The sequence below is a fragment of the Bos grunniens genome, chromosome 13 (assembly GCF_055505025.1).
Source record: "Bos grunniens cultivar Pamir isolate PY7600 chromosome 13, Bosgru_T2T1.0, whole genome shotgun sequence".
NCBI lineage: Eukaryota > Metazoa > Chordata > Mammalia > Artiodactyla > Bovidae > Bos > Bos grunniens.
This window is the reverse complement of record NC_141177.1, coordinates 67,422,178-67,437,902: the sequence shown is the minus strand read 5'-3', so window position 1 is coordinate 67,437,902 and position 15,725 is coordinate 67,422,178. Positions and strand designations below refer to the sequence as shown.

General features: G+C 45.4%; 1 protein-coding gene across 6 annotated transcripts in view; it reads left to right on the top strand.

Annotated features, from left to right (window-relative positions):
• The window catches only part of SFMBT2 (Scm like with four mbt domains 2), a 178,145-nt gene that overhangs the window by 148,302 nt on the left and 14,118 nt on the right, over nt 1–15,725 (top strand). For all 6 annotated transcript variants that reach the window (XM_086334810.1, XM_086334812.1, XM_086334807.1 and 3 more), the window contains 2 exons: nt 2,506–2,645; nt 8,291–8,400. In XM_086334810.1, coding sequence (XP_086190936.1) covers nt 2,506–2,645; nt 8,291–8,400 — 250 coding nt within the window. The remainder of the gene's footprint in view (nt 1–2,505; nt 2,646–8,290; nt 8,401–15,725) is intronic.

The following is a 15,725-nucleotide window of genomic DNA, read 5'->3' as shown; positions in this document are numbered from 1 at the left end:
GGACACTTCGCTTGGCATGAGAAGCTGGGTCCATGCGTCACTTGGAAATTACATGTCCAGTTAGAACTGTGTATCAGGAATAATCATGTTGGAAAAGAGTTGGAAATATTATTAGGCATTTCTTTTTGGACATTTTATGCCATTTATGCCAATGACCTTTGCATTTTTACACTAGTGGTTAATCCTTAAGTCCCCGTGGGCTTTTGAATTGTGTCCTAAAACCTTGTTTGAGTGGCTGGTTGGGAATAATATGTTTTTTTTAATGTATAAAGTCCTGTGTCTTACAGTAACTTTTAAAAACATAAATGTGAATTACCTTTGGATTACAAATCTGATTATAGACATGTTTGTACATTAAGTAATATACTTCATTAAGTATTCAGGAAGTCTGCTCTGAACCCAAGATGAAAACTTGTGTACCATGGAAGAATCCTATTAGTCAAAGTTTTCTTTGCAGTAAAGAGAGCAGTTTTATGAGTAGACTTACTAAGATTGTTTTTCCTAAAGAGCTGGACAGAGTAATCCTACCCTCGAATTTCCATGTAAATGCAGCTGTGAACTTTTTTTTTTTTTGCCTTTTTTATAAAATTCAAATGTCAGAATGGTTTTAAAAGAACCATGTCATCTTTCAGAGTCAGTAATTGTTATTTTACTCCTTCTGTCTTATACTTGGAAAAATAACATATCTCCCCCCTCACCTATTGGTTCTCAGTTAAAGTCCTATGAGAACAAAGCTTCCTGGACTATCAAATCACCATCCCAAATGAATAACAAGGTTTTTAAAATTTATTTTTTAATGAGGCTATAATTGCTTTACAGTGTAATTAGTTTCTGCTATACAATGAAATGAATCCGCTATATGGATACATACATCCCCTGCCTCCCTCCTGCTCCTCCCCCCAATCCCACCTCTCTAGGTCATCCCAGAGCACTGAGTAGAGCTCCCTGAGCTGTACAGCAGCTTTCTGCTAGCTCTCTGTTTTACACATGGTGGTATGTATATTGGAGAAGGCAATGGCACCCCGTTCCAGTACTCTTGCCTGGAAAATCCCATGGATGGGGGAGCCTGGTGGGCTGCAGTCCATGGGGTCGCTAAGAGTCGGACACAACTAAGCGACTTCACTTTCACTTTTCACTTTCCTGCATTGGAGAAGGAAATAGCAACCCACTCCAGTGCTCTTACCTGGAGAATCCCAGGAACAGGGGAGCCTGGTGGGCTGCCGTCTGTGGGGTCACACAGAGTCGGACATGACTGAAGCAACTTAGCAGCAGCAGCAGCAGTGTGTATATGTTAATTTGTTCTTTTTCAGTTGCTAAGTCTTGTCCAGCTTTTTGTAACCCCATGGACTGCAGCACATCAGGCTCTCCTGTCCTTCACTATCTCTCAGAGTTTGCACAGATTCATGTCCACTAAGTCAATGATGCTATCTAACTATCTCATCCTCTGCCACCCCCTTCTCCTTTTGCCGTCAATTTTTCCGAGCATCAGAGTCTTTTCCAGTGAGTCAACTCTGCATCAGGTGGCCAAAGTACTGGAGCTTCAACATCAGTCCTTCCAATGAATATTCAGGATTGATTTCCTTGAGGACTGATTTGTTTAATCTCCTTGAGCCCTGCGTTTCGAAAGGATCAGTTCTTTGGCACTCAGCCTTCTTTATATGCATATATGTCAGTCCTACTCTCTCAATAACAAGTTTTTACACACAAAGACCACTGTTAGTGCAGCTTGGCTCGGAGCAGCTGTGGGAGGGGGTGGATCTCACCTGCGCCTGTGACCACATCCCGTGTGTGTAGATGTCCCATGGGTTCCACTGATACCTTACCATTTAGTTGTTCTGCTTTTCCCTGTGGCACCTTGAGACACAACTAAATCCACACCTGCCTGTTCGCTTTCTAACCTGAAAGAGCAATGAGGGAAATGCATAGTTAAGTCCCTGGGAGGCACATTTCATGTCCCTGGGACCGGCAAAATGAGGAAGCCCTTCCGTGTCTGGTGTCGGCCTGGGTGTGGGTGAACATATACACTATAATATGTAAAGTATATAACTGACAAACTGTAGAGCACGAGGAGCTATAAATAACTTTTAAGGAAAAGACTCTGAAAAAGAACATATATGTATATGATTTCCCTGGTGGCTCAGTGGTAAAGAATCTACCTGCCAATGCAGGAGACGTGGCTTTGATCCCTGGGTTGGGAAAATCCCCTGGAGAAGAAAATGGCAACATACTCCAGTGTTCTTGCTTGGAAAATCTCATGGACAGAGGAGTCTGGCAGGCTATAGTCCATGGGGCTGCAAAGAGTCCGACACGACTTAGTGACTGATCAACAACGTCAGCTATATATATGTGGATAGCGGAGTCATGGTGCTGTACACCTGGAACTCAGAGTGTGGTGGATGTAAAGCATTCTGATAGGGGGTCTCAAGGCCCCTCTGGGTAACTTGGCTGGTGCAGTGGGTTAAGCTGTGGGTCCTGGAGCCTTGACTGTGTTTCTCTTCCGCGTAGGAACGGTGAACGGGAAGTACTGCTGTCCTCAGCTTTTCATCAACCACCGGTGTTTCTCGGGCCCCTACCTCAACAAGGGCAGGATCGCCGAGCTGCCGCAGTCGGTGGGGCCAGGCAAATGTGTGCTGGTCCTTAAGGAGGTAAAGCTCGTCCACAGCCACGGACGGTGGGGGGCTGGGGGGGTGGGCCACGGTCCCTGAGGGAGTCATAGGAGTTTGGGTCCATTCATGTGCCAAGCACCCCCTTCCTCTCCATCCTGCGGACTGAAGGCAGTCATACACAGATGGGAACAGTGTTCCAGCCCGGGAAGACCCCCTTCTACTGGACCCTCCCTCCCCAAGTCAGCAGAAACGCTCACTACATTTGAGTAAAATCTTTGGTGAATCACCACTTTTTTGTTTAAAAAAGTGACCTATCTTAAACCTTCGTGTAGTCACGTTCCTGTTTTTGTGACAAAAAAGCATGCCCAGAATATCACCTGCACCATGATGAGTGTGTTGTAATTCCTTGGGCACAAGGGGTCTGTTTATCCATCTGTTTAGCCACTGAACAAACTTATGTGAGCTGGGCTTTGTATCAAGAACAGGGCCTGGGGTCGGGGAAGGGGGCCGCCCGCTCTAGGGATCAGAAAAGCCATCTGAGCAGCCTGGAGCATCGGTGGGATCACGGGAAGGAAAACTTGAAGCACCTTGAATGTGCAGACCACAGGGCCGGGCCTGGAAAGTGGAGAATTCTGAGTCCTGGGGCCTGGACCCCGTCCCCGGCTCTTGGCCTGTGTTCTTACTTAGGCCAGCTTTTCTTTAGAGCCATCACCTTCATATTTTACATCCCCAAATTACTGGAGGCATGGCCCAGCCTGAGTGTCGAGTGGACCCCATTGAAGAGAAATTGATAGTTAAAGGGAGATGGTGGCGGGGGGAGGGCAGCCCCTCTCAAGGGCCTTAGGGAGATCGGGTGGGAGGTGAGCTCCAGCTGTGTACGTTGACACAGACTGTAGACCCTGCAGATGTTAGACTTGGTCAGAGAGGAAACCAAGCCCAGCTTACACACGGGAATTCCTGTCACAGTGTAAAATAAGGCCCCTAGACCAGGAATGGGCTCCCAAGGCCCCCAGCAGTTTCAGCCCATGAGGTCGTCCTTGCCACAGCCTTGTCCCCTGCCTGTATTTGTGCCTGACTTTGTTGCCAGTGATCAGAATGGGACGGGGGACTGACACAGACCTGGTAGTTCTTTAAAGCCCGTGAGACCATGTCACACCCACGTGATTGTGAGGTCCGTGGCCACCTAGGGGCCCTGTTAACAAACATGGTGACCACAGGGCCAGTCTCTGAGGCTTGACTAGTTTACTTTGCTACATACTTGGTCAACAGTAGTTAGGCCCTGATCGATTCTCTGAGAGGTGCCAGCAGCGAAGTTTAAAAGCCAGGCCAGAGCAGTTTTTTGATGACAGAACTAGTTTTTTGCTGATGTTCAGAAAATGCATGAGGCAGGAAAGAGAGGGAAAAAAGAAGCAAGCGCTTTAGTTCTACGAGTGCAAGAGAAGTGTGAGTCTGCCAAGCCAGTCTTTATACTGATAGTCCTGCCCTGGACCTGTGTTTGGTTTCAGGTTGCATTTCCCTTACGGAGCATGAGATCATTGGAGCAAAGACAGAGCATGTTTGCTTTATCGGGCCATCGGGGTGTTCATAGTTAAGGTTTCTCTGACTTTGGGAAATGTAGACTGATGACTGTTTTCCCCCTGCTTCGTCTAGAGGTAGATGAGGTCTGTGCACGTGGACGCCGCGCTGGCATTTGTTGAGGGCGGGTGTGGTCTTGAGCTCTGAGAGGGCAGTGGACCAGAGACTTTGATCTCCTTCAGTCGGCGTCTGTGGGCTTAGTAGCTGCATAGCCTCAGGAAGTGCAGAAGTCGGGTGCGGACTCAACGGTCCATGTATGTTTCTTTTTGCCCATCTACACCTTCCAAGGCTTTTTTGATCAGTTATTGCACACTTAGCAGCTACTGTCATAGCTGCTAAGTGTGCAATAGTCTCCTAGATAGTCTCCTAGATATCCCACAGATAGTCTCCTAGCTGTGGGAACCAAGGAGAGAATGAAACATCATACCTCCATCCATCTGTCCATTTAGACAGGTCCAAAGCAATTCAGGAGTCATAAGCTCATGCTGGTGGGCACTGTGCTGGAAGCTAGGGGTGGGGGTCAAGGTGAGCAGGAGCTCTGCCCCCAGGGTGAGTTGATTCCCCCCTGCCCACAGCCTCAGAGCAAGGACTTAGGCATTTCAGGTTATACTGGAAAGAAGAAAAGTCTTGCCTGCATGGCACCTGGTTAAGTCAGTCAGCAAAGTCAGAGATGCAGACATGCCTCTGGACAATATTCTCTGGATTTTATACTGAACGTTGACCACTGAAAACTGTACAGAGCGTGTGGATGGTGGAAACTATAGCACATATGTAATGTGTGACGTGGGAATTAAGTAGGCAGGGTCCTGGAAGGTTGGGAAAAATGTAATTTTTTTCTTGTTAAGGTTTTTTATAAAGAAGATAAGATACCTTTGTTGAATTTTCTCATTGTACCATAGGGTAGGATTTTGTAGGAAAGAAAATCAGTGGCAAGTTGCTACCTCCTGAGCTTCCCTCTATTGACATAGATTTTATGGTACCAAACAAGTTTTTGGCGTGAATCAATCATGCATTAATTTTCAGGTGTGCAGAATAATTTAATTTCAGTGCCCATCTTGAAATTCATTGAAGAAATCCCCCAAATTGTTTATTGAGCACTTGCTGTTGCCAGGCATGGTTGTAGCTATGATGAATAAAGCAACGGACAAAACGAAGCCCCTGATTTCATTGAAAATCCCAATTTCTCGAGGATTAGGTTCTAGAGAGAGTGATGGTAAACTAATAAATCAACATGTTTTGGATACACGGAGGGTTTCCTAGTGACCTGGATATGGACTGTGAGAGTAACAGAATTCACGGAGGCCTTAACAGCAGGGAGAGGGAGCTGTGGGACAGGGTAAATGATCTGGGCACGTGAAGGTTTGCCAGTTGGAGATGGGTGTGAGAGTCCAGTGCACATTGGGTGACCGTGGGTTTGCTAGTGTGTGGACAGTGTTTGCAGCCAGGTGCACTGTGGGGTAAATCTAGGTGGAAGAGGACAGTCCAGCGGTTGCACCCTGAGGTCACTGTCATTTGGGGGGGGGGCACAGAAGGATCAGGAGAGCCTGGGGTCCTGAGGGTAAGGGTAGGAAGTGTCTGCAGAAGAGGCAGTGCCACCAGCTGCTGGCGGGGTGGAACAGGACAAGGCCGAGAAGGACTCCTTCTTGGCAAAGCTGGCATCTCAGGTGATCTTGATAAGACCTGTTTCCGGGAAGCCCCATTGCATTGTGTCCCTGAGGAGCTGAAGGAGAGAGAGAGGAGTCCATGGGTGTAGGCAGTTCTTGAGGGTTTTACCTTCAGTGGAGACAGGAGTGAGGTGAGGGACCAAAGATGAGAGATGGAGAGAGAAAGTAGTTTTCTTCCTTTAAGAGGGAGGCTGAAGCCCAGTGCACACACAGAGGGTGACAGTCCAGGGGAGAGGAAGGGGAGGATGAAGTGGGAGGGGATGGTGTCCAGTGGGCTTGGGCCGCTGTCACAGGGCACCATGGGCTGGACCAGGCAGCTCAGTACACAGACATGGATGCTCACGGGTCTGGGGCTCCAGGTCCTCCATCGGGGGCCAGCCCGGCATATGGGTGAGGACTCACTTCCTGGTTTGCACACAGCCACCTTCTTGCTGTGTCCCCATATGCCTGAGAGGGAGGGAAAGCGCCCATCCCAGCTCCGTCCAGCTGTATAAAGGCTATTGCTTCTCTGTGATTATAAATACACACCTCATGAACCCTAAGAAATCGAGTGAGACGTTGCTGTAGCGCCAGTTTCCTCCTGGAGTTACTCAGACCAGTCTCAGCGCCAGTTTCTTAGGAACAGTGTCCATCGGCTTCACAGTGAACACCCTGTCGGTTCTCTGGGGACAGGTTGTGTGCTCCCTTTTGTGGTCAAGAGCACAGTGGCGTGAATTCTGATGCTTTGCAAGGTTCAGTAATTCAGTCTAACTTGGGTCATCATAACAGCTTTCAACTTCACTATTTTCATGGAGAGAACTCTAATGCACCACAGAGTCAGGTACACACAAATTATTCCTCTCGCAATTCCAAGGTTTTGTGGAGAGCTTGTTGAATTTAGAGACATATGATGTGACATCGGGAGAAGCCATAGGAAAAATTTTTCAATATTGCATGCTGTTTACGATTTAATTGCAGGCCGTTTCCACTCTGAATTGAAGTCTGGAAGGCATTTGCTTTTCACAGTCACAAAATGCATTTCGATGTACAAATAAGACGTAGCTCTGGGGTTTTTCTCAGTGAAGCACAGTGACAAGACTGGAGTGAAATTTTATTGTCTGTTGATAAACACTTGGTCTGTGATTTCAGCCAGTGCCAATTGGATTTATTTTTAAAGTTTCTGTAAATTGTACTGACAATAAATAATAAAGCCAGATGATTATTCTAATAGAGAAAACATAAACACACCAGAATTGCTTGTATTGCTGTGTTCTGGCCGTTAAGTGCTTGGCGGAGCTGTGTTCCCTTGGTGAGGCTTTACAGGCACCTTGGACACAGCAAAATGCTGCCCAGATGAGAAAAAGACACTCGCCAGGCTAACTGCTGGGAGTAAAGAATATTTTAAGATCAAATCCTCAGTGATGAGAAAGCTTTGTTTTTCAGAATTAAAGCAGGGTGCAGACCATGCCAGTTACATCCTGGAACACGCCAGGCACATGAAAACTGAGACTTGAAAATTTCTGCAACATACCTTTCCCCTGGGGGCTTCCACAGTGACTCAGTGGTTAAAAAATCCACCTTCATTGCAGGAGACTCGGGTTCAATTCTTGGGTTGGGAAGATCCCCTGGAGAAAGGCATGGCGACCCATTCCAGTATTCCTGCCTGGAGAATCCCGTGGATGGAGGAGCCTGGTCCGGTGGGCTACAGTCCATAGGGTCAGCAGCAGCTGGTCCTTGGGCGTATTGCAGTGGTTCTGGCCATATGCTTATTTTCTTGCACTTGGGACTTGGGAGCGAAGGGGTAGTTTGAGGAAGCTATCAGATGACATTAGATACTCAGACTTCCTTTCGAAACACTCCCGTGTCTGAGAATTGTCCTAATGTTAAATATGCATAAGTTGGGTCAACATTAGGTGAGTTTCAAATAATTTGTTAACCCTACGTACAGATATTTGCTGCTGCTGCTGCTGAGTCAACTTTAGTCGTGTTCAACTCAATGCAACCCCATAGACGGCAGCCCATCAGGCTCCAAAAGTGTGGGCACAAATCTGTCATCTCCGTCTTAGTGATTCCTTTCTAAATATATTTTTAAGAATAAGATGGAATTCTTAGTAACCGGTCGTACTGAAAGGGAATCTAGTTGAAGGGTGATCAGTGGGCCTTTGGAGAAAACAGTCCAGTTTTTCTGCAATCTGGAAGGTTAGTGAGAACTGACCACCCCACCCCTCTTGCCCCCCAGCGACTCACACTCTCCCAGGCAGAGGCCTTGGATTTCATTGCCTTCCTATCCCATTGATGGAGACATCGTTGGTGCCAGTCTGCAGAATATCGTCTCTGACTCCATCCAGCCTATCACTGAATAGAGGTGCAGGGCAGACACCCCAGAAGTGTCAGTGGGGTGCTTTCTCGTTTTAGCAGAAATGGATGCAGTTGAAGTTCATGGCCATTCCTTGTTTTTCACAACAGGTTCTTAGCATGCTCATCAACGCAGCTTACAAGCCTGGGAGGGTGTTACGGGAATTACAGCTGGTGGAAGACCCACACTGGAACTTTCAGGAGGAGACGCTGAAGGCCAAGTAAGTGTCTTCAATTCTGGAAGATGAGGGTTCTCAGCTTTCTTTATCTGCCCCTTTGAAACTGGTCCTTCCTGTTTTTGGCATGGCCCAGAGAAGTGGAATCAACAGAAGGACTGTTGTTCTGCAGTTCTGGGTGCCCCACACAGATGTGCTGGCTACACAGAGTTTATTGTGTTAAACGTTCAGAATAAAAGCGTGCTAATGGATTATTCAATGCAAAGGGAAACATTTATATAAAGAGAGGAGTTCTCTTAACATTATTATACATTTTTCATCAACAGACCTTAATATCTGATACTGTCCATGGCAGGTACAGATGTTCCTTATCCTTAGAGTTGAGAATTTTAAAAAACAGGAAGAACCAGTTCCTCTGTTCGATTTTGGTTAAAACGCAGTGGGTGAACATATAGTTGGTTACTGACTTTATTTGGAAACAGGCTAATTGGAAAGGTGCTAATTTGCTTTGCTTTGAGTTTCTGGAACTCAAACTGAGCACACTCGTGGCTTCCTATGTGAGAACTCAGTTCCTGAGGAGATGGATAGAAAAAGACCCATTTCTCAAAAATAGCTTGATGTTTAATAATTGCTTTGATGATTTCAGAAGGCTTTTAATATTCACTTAATTCTTTTCCAATGGAATACATTTTCACCGGTCCACTTAGGATATCACAGTATCCTAAGATTGCATTTTGCTGTAACATTTGGAAAATGATGCTGTTTTAAACAGTAAACTACTTTTCAATGGCTAGAGCATTCCTAAGTCCTCTTTTTGAGAAAATAGTGAAAATTGAAGAATTCTGAATAATTTCTATGACCAACAGTGTTTTCTTCTGGAGTTAATGTACATGAGGACTGAGTGCAGGTGTGGTGAAATTTGGTTATTTTGCATTCATTGTGAGTTATCCACTCAACCTTTCCTTGTGTCTTTTTTGAGCATCTCTATAATTTTAGATACAGTAAAAGTCATCTAAGGTCCAATGATACTTTGCAAAATCACAGAAGTTAAAGGGAACATATAATACATGTAAATAAGGAGAGTGTTGAGCTGTTGGAAGCATCATGTCGATAAAGGGTGACACCGTATTCATCCTTCCCTTCTTTTCCAAGGAATATTTACATGAGCTTTACCTATAGCCCCCCCAAAACAAAACATGTTTTTTTTTCGAATCTGATAATCTTTATTTTTCTACTATATTTAAGTTGGTGGTCCTTAGCATTGGAGAAGGAAATGGCAACCCACTCCAGTGTTCTTGCCTGGAGAATCCCAGGGACGGGGGAGCCTGGTGGGCTGCCGTCTATGGGGTCTCACAGAGTCGGACATGACTGAAGCAACTTAGCAGCAGCAGCAGCAGCAGCCACAGTAAAACGTTTTCTTCCAAGGTCAGTTCCTACTGGTAGTGGTGGCAGGTAACAAGTATTTACACAGAAAACCTTTCTTATTTCTAGTTTTAAAATTTTTCTGTAAAATTCAATAACTCTAAAATATACATAAGGATATTGAAATAGTAGAAGTACAGCAATCTTAAATTCCATTAAGATCTCCCCACCTCCGTAAGCAAGCCAGAAACTCGCTCCAAATTCCCAAAATGACAGGGTGAGTTTATTTTGCACTGTTTGCACTCATTTTCACGTTCCCAAGTCGATCAGAGCTTTTATGAAACCAGCCTGACACAATCAAACAGACACAGTGTGCCCCAGCCTTGCTGCCTTGTAAAGGCAGCGTATTACTGGTTACATCAAACATGACAGCATGTGCCTTAGCAGAATCTTACATAGCAGCTTGTAATGAGAAAATGTGCGTCTGAAGTGGGTTTCAAGCGTCTGAATCAGAGTAGCATCTCAAAGGAGCTGCTAATGATGGCAGATTTATAGTCAGCAGGAACACCCCTTATATTATGTGTTGATTCACCCCTTTCCTTCTGATGTGAAACGACAACTTTTTTAGATCTTGATAACATTGATGTTTTCCTCGGTGCGAATGGGAGGAAAGTTGACTTCTTCCCATTTTGCTGAAAGGCTGAAATGCTTTCTGTCATGAATAAATTAACTCAGCGAGGGGGAGAGCTGCTTTAATGCATTTACTTGTCTTGGCTGCGGTCCTCAAATTATAACATCACAGTGAGTGTTCTCAGGAAGAAATAATATGAGCTCTTCATCTGTAGGTTTTTGCACATGTTGGCACTTAACATCTGGGGGTTCTGATTGGTTTTTTCCTCTCTGTAAAGACCTGTTAAGAAGGTGGGGGTGGCACTGACAAGGGGGTTGTTGTTCAGTCCCAAGTCATGTCCGACTCTATGTGACCCCGTGGACGGCAGCACGCCTGGCTCCCCTGCCCTTCACTATCTCCCAGAGTTTGCTCAGATTCATGTTTGTTGAAACAGTGATGCAATCTTTAACCTCTTCCACCGTCTTCTCCTTTTAGTGTGAGTCTTTCCTAGCATTATGGTCTTTTCCAGTGAGTCGTCAATATCAAGTGGCCAAAGTATTGGAGCTTCAGCATCAGTCCTTCCAATGAATATTCAGGGTTGATTTCCTCTGGGATGGACTGGTTGGATCTCCTTGCAGTCCAAGGGACTCTCGAGAGTCTTCTCCAGCACCACAGTTCAAAAGCATCAATTCTTTGGCACTCAGCCTTTTTTATGGTCCAGCTCTCATATCTGTACATGACTGCTGAGAACCCCATGGACAGTATTGACAAGATTTGACCCATAAATAGAAGAAAAATAAACACTGTCATCTGTTATTTTCCCCCAGCAATTTTTGCCTTTTTATCCAACAACTGGTGGGCTGCGGTCCATGGGGTCACAAAAGGTCTGACCAACTGAAGCGACTTAGCATGCCTGCATATCTTTTATACCAGAACAGATTATTGAACTATTTGAAGACTGTATGAGTCTATCATATAATGAGTCTACAACGTGGATTGAAAGGCGAAACCAGGAATAGCTCTGTGGAAAAGGGAAAAAGGGATACTAATGTAGCTCACTTCAGCAATTCTAGATGAGAAAGTTGCTTGTTTCTGATGGATTGACATTACTAAATCAACCTACATTATTTTGAATATTAGGATAAAGAATTTAGGCTATGCTTGGCTATACCTTAGGAGGATTTGAAAGAATTCCTATCCTCTGCATTTAGAGACATTTACATATGTTTTCCAAAGTGTGTATAGAATCTTCCTGAGGGGGAAAAAAGCCAGCTAGCTCTGTGTGAATGACTTTTGTGACAATCTTTATAAAAGCTGGGTGGAGTTTTAATAGATTGTCCCAGTCTTTTGTTACAGTTATGCAGAATACTTAAAGAGGAAATATCCTGATATAATTTTTGAGTGAATTATATTTCTTAATCACTTAGGCAGAAACAAGGGGATAAAATCAGATAAAAGTCAAATCTTTACCCTTAGGTGTGTCATGTTCAGCTCTATGGCAGTGATGTTTTGGTTCATTTTTTCACAAGCAATGACTAATTTTGCATGTGTTCTCATTTATTTTACTTTTTTAGGGGCATTTATTCATGCCCATACTTTGTGAATGGTAAGATGTAATACTTGGCTATCAAGGAGAATTATTTGAAAAAGGATTCTCTGAGAGATTTTTCACTGAAAAAGATTTTGTCTGTTCATGTTAATTTTTACTTGGCTCAGATTTGAGAAATCTGCTCTCCTGAAAATGTATGCTGTAAACATTATGATAAGCAAGCAGGTGAGCCAGTTTCTAAAGAGAAGGCAGAATTTTTGGTGTGTCATAAATTCATCACAATTGGGCACAGCATTTCTCAGTCACATAGACCAGTTGAGGGTGTTCTGAATCAGAATTGTCTTTTGTAAAATAAATACACACCCCGTTTATCACACAGAGTTCCCATAACTTGAAATACAGGAATCAAGAAAGAAGAGAGACATTTCTGAGGAGTTGAGTATCTTAAGACTGAAAGCCGGCATTGTACTTTCTAGACCTGAGTTCTAGAGTAAGAAGACATGACCAAGGAAGTACAAGCTTTGTTTTGAAAGAAATCGGGACCATCCCTTACTGTTTACTTCTAATGAGAAGAGTGGTTTTCTCATCGCTTGCCAGGCATCCTCATTTTCTTCAGTCATCATCTTGTTTTCCCTTTTAATTCTTCCTTAAATATTTCAGAATGTAAATTCAGCTTGACAGACTGGAACCTTACTCTCTGTTGTCATATTTCTGTCACAAGTTAAATCTTGCATCACACATTTTTTTTTTTTTTTTTAAAAAAGGCCCAATTTGGGTCATTTTGTAGATGAATGATAGTTAGACCACGTTGAAGTCATTCTGCTTGAACTAGCTTTGGTGTTTTCATTCTGTATTTCTTTTTGGCTCAAGGCCCATTTTGATTTTCTCAACCCTTAACTGAAAGAGAAGAGACTGTTTTCCCCAAAACTCTTGTTCCTCTATCTTTGTGTGTCTTTCTCCGACTCGCCACATGCACTCACAGGTCAGTTCAGTTGCTCAGTCATGTCTGACTCTTTGAGACCCAACGGACTGCAGCACGCCAGGCCTCCCTGTCCATCACCAACTCCCAGAGCTTACTCAAACTCATGTCCGTTGAATCAGTGATGCCATCTGACCGTCTCATCCTCTGTCGTCCCCTTCTCCTCCCGCCTTGAATTTTTCCCAGAATCAGGGTCTTTTCAATTGAGTCAGTTCTTCACATCAGGTGGTTAAAGTATTGGAGCTTCAGCTTCAGCATCAGGACTGATTTCCTTTAGGATGGACTGGTTAGATCTCCTTGCAGTCCAAGGGACTCTCAAGAGTCTTCTCCAACACCACAGTTCAAAAGCATCAATTCTTCGGTGCTCAGCTTTCTTTATAGTCCAACTCTCACACCCATATGTGACTACTGGAAAAGCCATAGCTTTGACTAGACAGATCTTTGTCAGCAAAGTTATATCTCTGCTTTTTAATATGCTGTCTAGGTTGGTTATAGCTTTTCTTCCAAGGAGCAAGCATCTTTTAATTTCATGGCTGCAATCACCATTTGCAATGATTTTGGAGCCCAAGAAAATAAAGTCTGTCACTGTTTCTACTGTTTCCCCATCTATTTGCCATGAAATGATGGGACTGGATGCCATGATATTTATTTTTTGAATGCTGAGTTTTAAACCAGCTTTTTCACTCTCCTCTTTCACTTTCATTAAGAGGATCTTTAGTTCTTCTTCGCTTTCTGCCATAAGAGTGGTGTCATCTGCATATCTGAGGTTATTGATATTTCTCCCGGAAATCTTGATTCCAGCTTGTGCTTCATTCAGCCTGGCATTTTGCATGGTGTACTCTGCTGCTGCTAAGTCACCTCAGTCGTGTCCGACTCTGTGCCACCCCATAGACGGCAGCCCACCAGGCTCCCCCGTCCCTAGGATTCTCTAGGCAAGAACACTGGAGTGGGTTTCCATTTCCTTCTCCAGTGCATGAGAGTGAAAAGTCAAAGTGAAGTCTCTCAGTCGTGTCTGACTCTTAGCGACCCCATGGACTGCAGCCCACTAGGATCCTCCGTCCATGGGATTTTCCAGGCAAGAGTACTGGAGTGGGGTGCCATTGCCTTCTCCGATGGTGTACTCTGCATATAAGTTAAATAAGCAGGGTGACAATATACAGTCTTGATATACTCCTTTTCCAATTTGGAACCAGTCTGTTGTTCTGTGCCCAGTTCTAACTGTTGCTACTTCACCTGCATACAGATTTCTCAGGAGGCAGGTCAGGTGGTCTGGTATTCCCATTTCTTGAAGAATTTTCCACAGTTTGTTGTGATCTACATAGTCAAAGGCTTTGGTGTAGTCAATAAAGCAGAAATAGATGTTTTTCTGGAATTCCTTTGCTTTTTCGATGATCCAGTGGACGTTGGCAATTTCATCTCTGGTTCCTCTGCCTTTTCTAAATCCAGCTTGAACATCTGGAAGTTCTTGGTTCATGTACTGTTGAAGCCTGGCTTGGAGAATTTTGAGCATTATTTTGCACTCACATGGATGTAAATCTTTAGTTGGTGGGAAGTTACTGGAAGGGTACACACTTCCTTATTGATGTTGGGTGGGGAGAAACCTCTTCATTTGCTCTCTTAGGTTCAGTGCCTGGGAGCCTGTAATGTAAACTGACAGAAGATAGCAAAATAGAAAACCATTTCTATGCTGGTAGGGTGCGGGCACACGCAAGGGTGCTCTCTGCTGACGTTTGGAGCTTACACCTGAGTCAGACGTGACCCAGTAGGGGGAACGGAATGGGAAGCAAAGGCCCCTAGGGGAAGAACAGATAGGTGTCTTTGGGAAATACAAATGGGTTTTTAAGGGAAAACATGGGAGATAAGAAAGTTCAGGATAGTTTATGCAGGCAGGAGTGGTCTTTCTTCTTCAAGGCCATGGAACTTCTCCAGGAGGAGATTTATAGTAGGTTTACCCCTGGGATTTATGCCCCAGAGAGGGGATTTATGATGATCCTTGTTTCTCAGAAGTTTCTGCTTTGAGTTCGATAACGGAATCTCCGAGAAAGCTTCTTCCTGCATCTGTTGAACGGTGAGCCGTCTTCCTCCTCAGATAGCCTCTGTGCACTGTGGGGTCTGCGTGGGTCCCCACACGGCCGTCAGGGAGCCGGTCCCTCCGAGGTCCTCTTCCTTCCTGTCCTGTTTCACAGTGTGCATCTGACTCCCATGTCAGCGGCCTGACTCCCATGTCAGCTCAGCACCCGCCCCCGCTCAGTGGATCCCTTTCTCACACTGGATTTCTCTAGAACCATGGTAATGCAGCTGCACTGTGGGAGGAAGAGGAAGAAGTCTCGAGAAAGCAGAAATGTCACCAGCACTCCTCTCTGAGGACCATCTGACCCGAGACTCTGCTGTCCCCGCAGTGTCCTCCTGTGGCTCCCTCCTCCCCTCTGAGGACCATCTGACCCGAGACTCTGCTGTCCCCGCAGTGTCCTCCTGTGGCTCCCTCCTCCTCTCTGAGGACCATCTGACCCGAGACTCTGCTGTCCCCGCAGTGTCCTCCTGTGGCTCCCTCCTCCTCTCTGAGGACCATCTGACCCGAGACTCTGCTGTCCCCGCAGTGTCCTCCTGTGGCTCCCTCCTCCCCTCTGAGGACCATCTGACCCGAGACTCTGCTGTCCCCGCAGTGTCCTCCTGTGGCTCCCTCCTCCCCTCTGAGGACCATCTGACCCGAGACTCTGCTGTCCCCGCAGTGTCCTCCTGTGGCTCCCTCCTCCCCTCTGAGGACCATCTGACCCGAGACTCTGCTGTCCCCGCAGTGTCCTCCTGTGGCTCCGTCCTCCCCTCTGAGGACCATCTGACCCGAGACTCTGCTGTCCCCGCAGTGTCCTCCT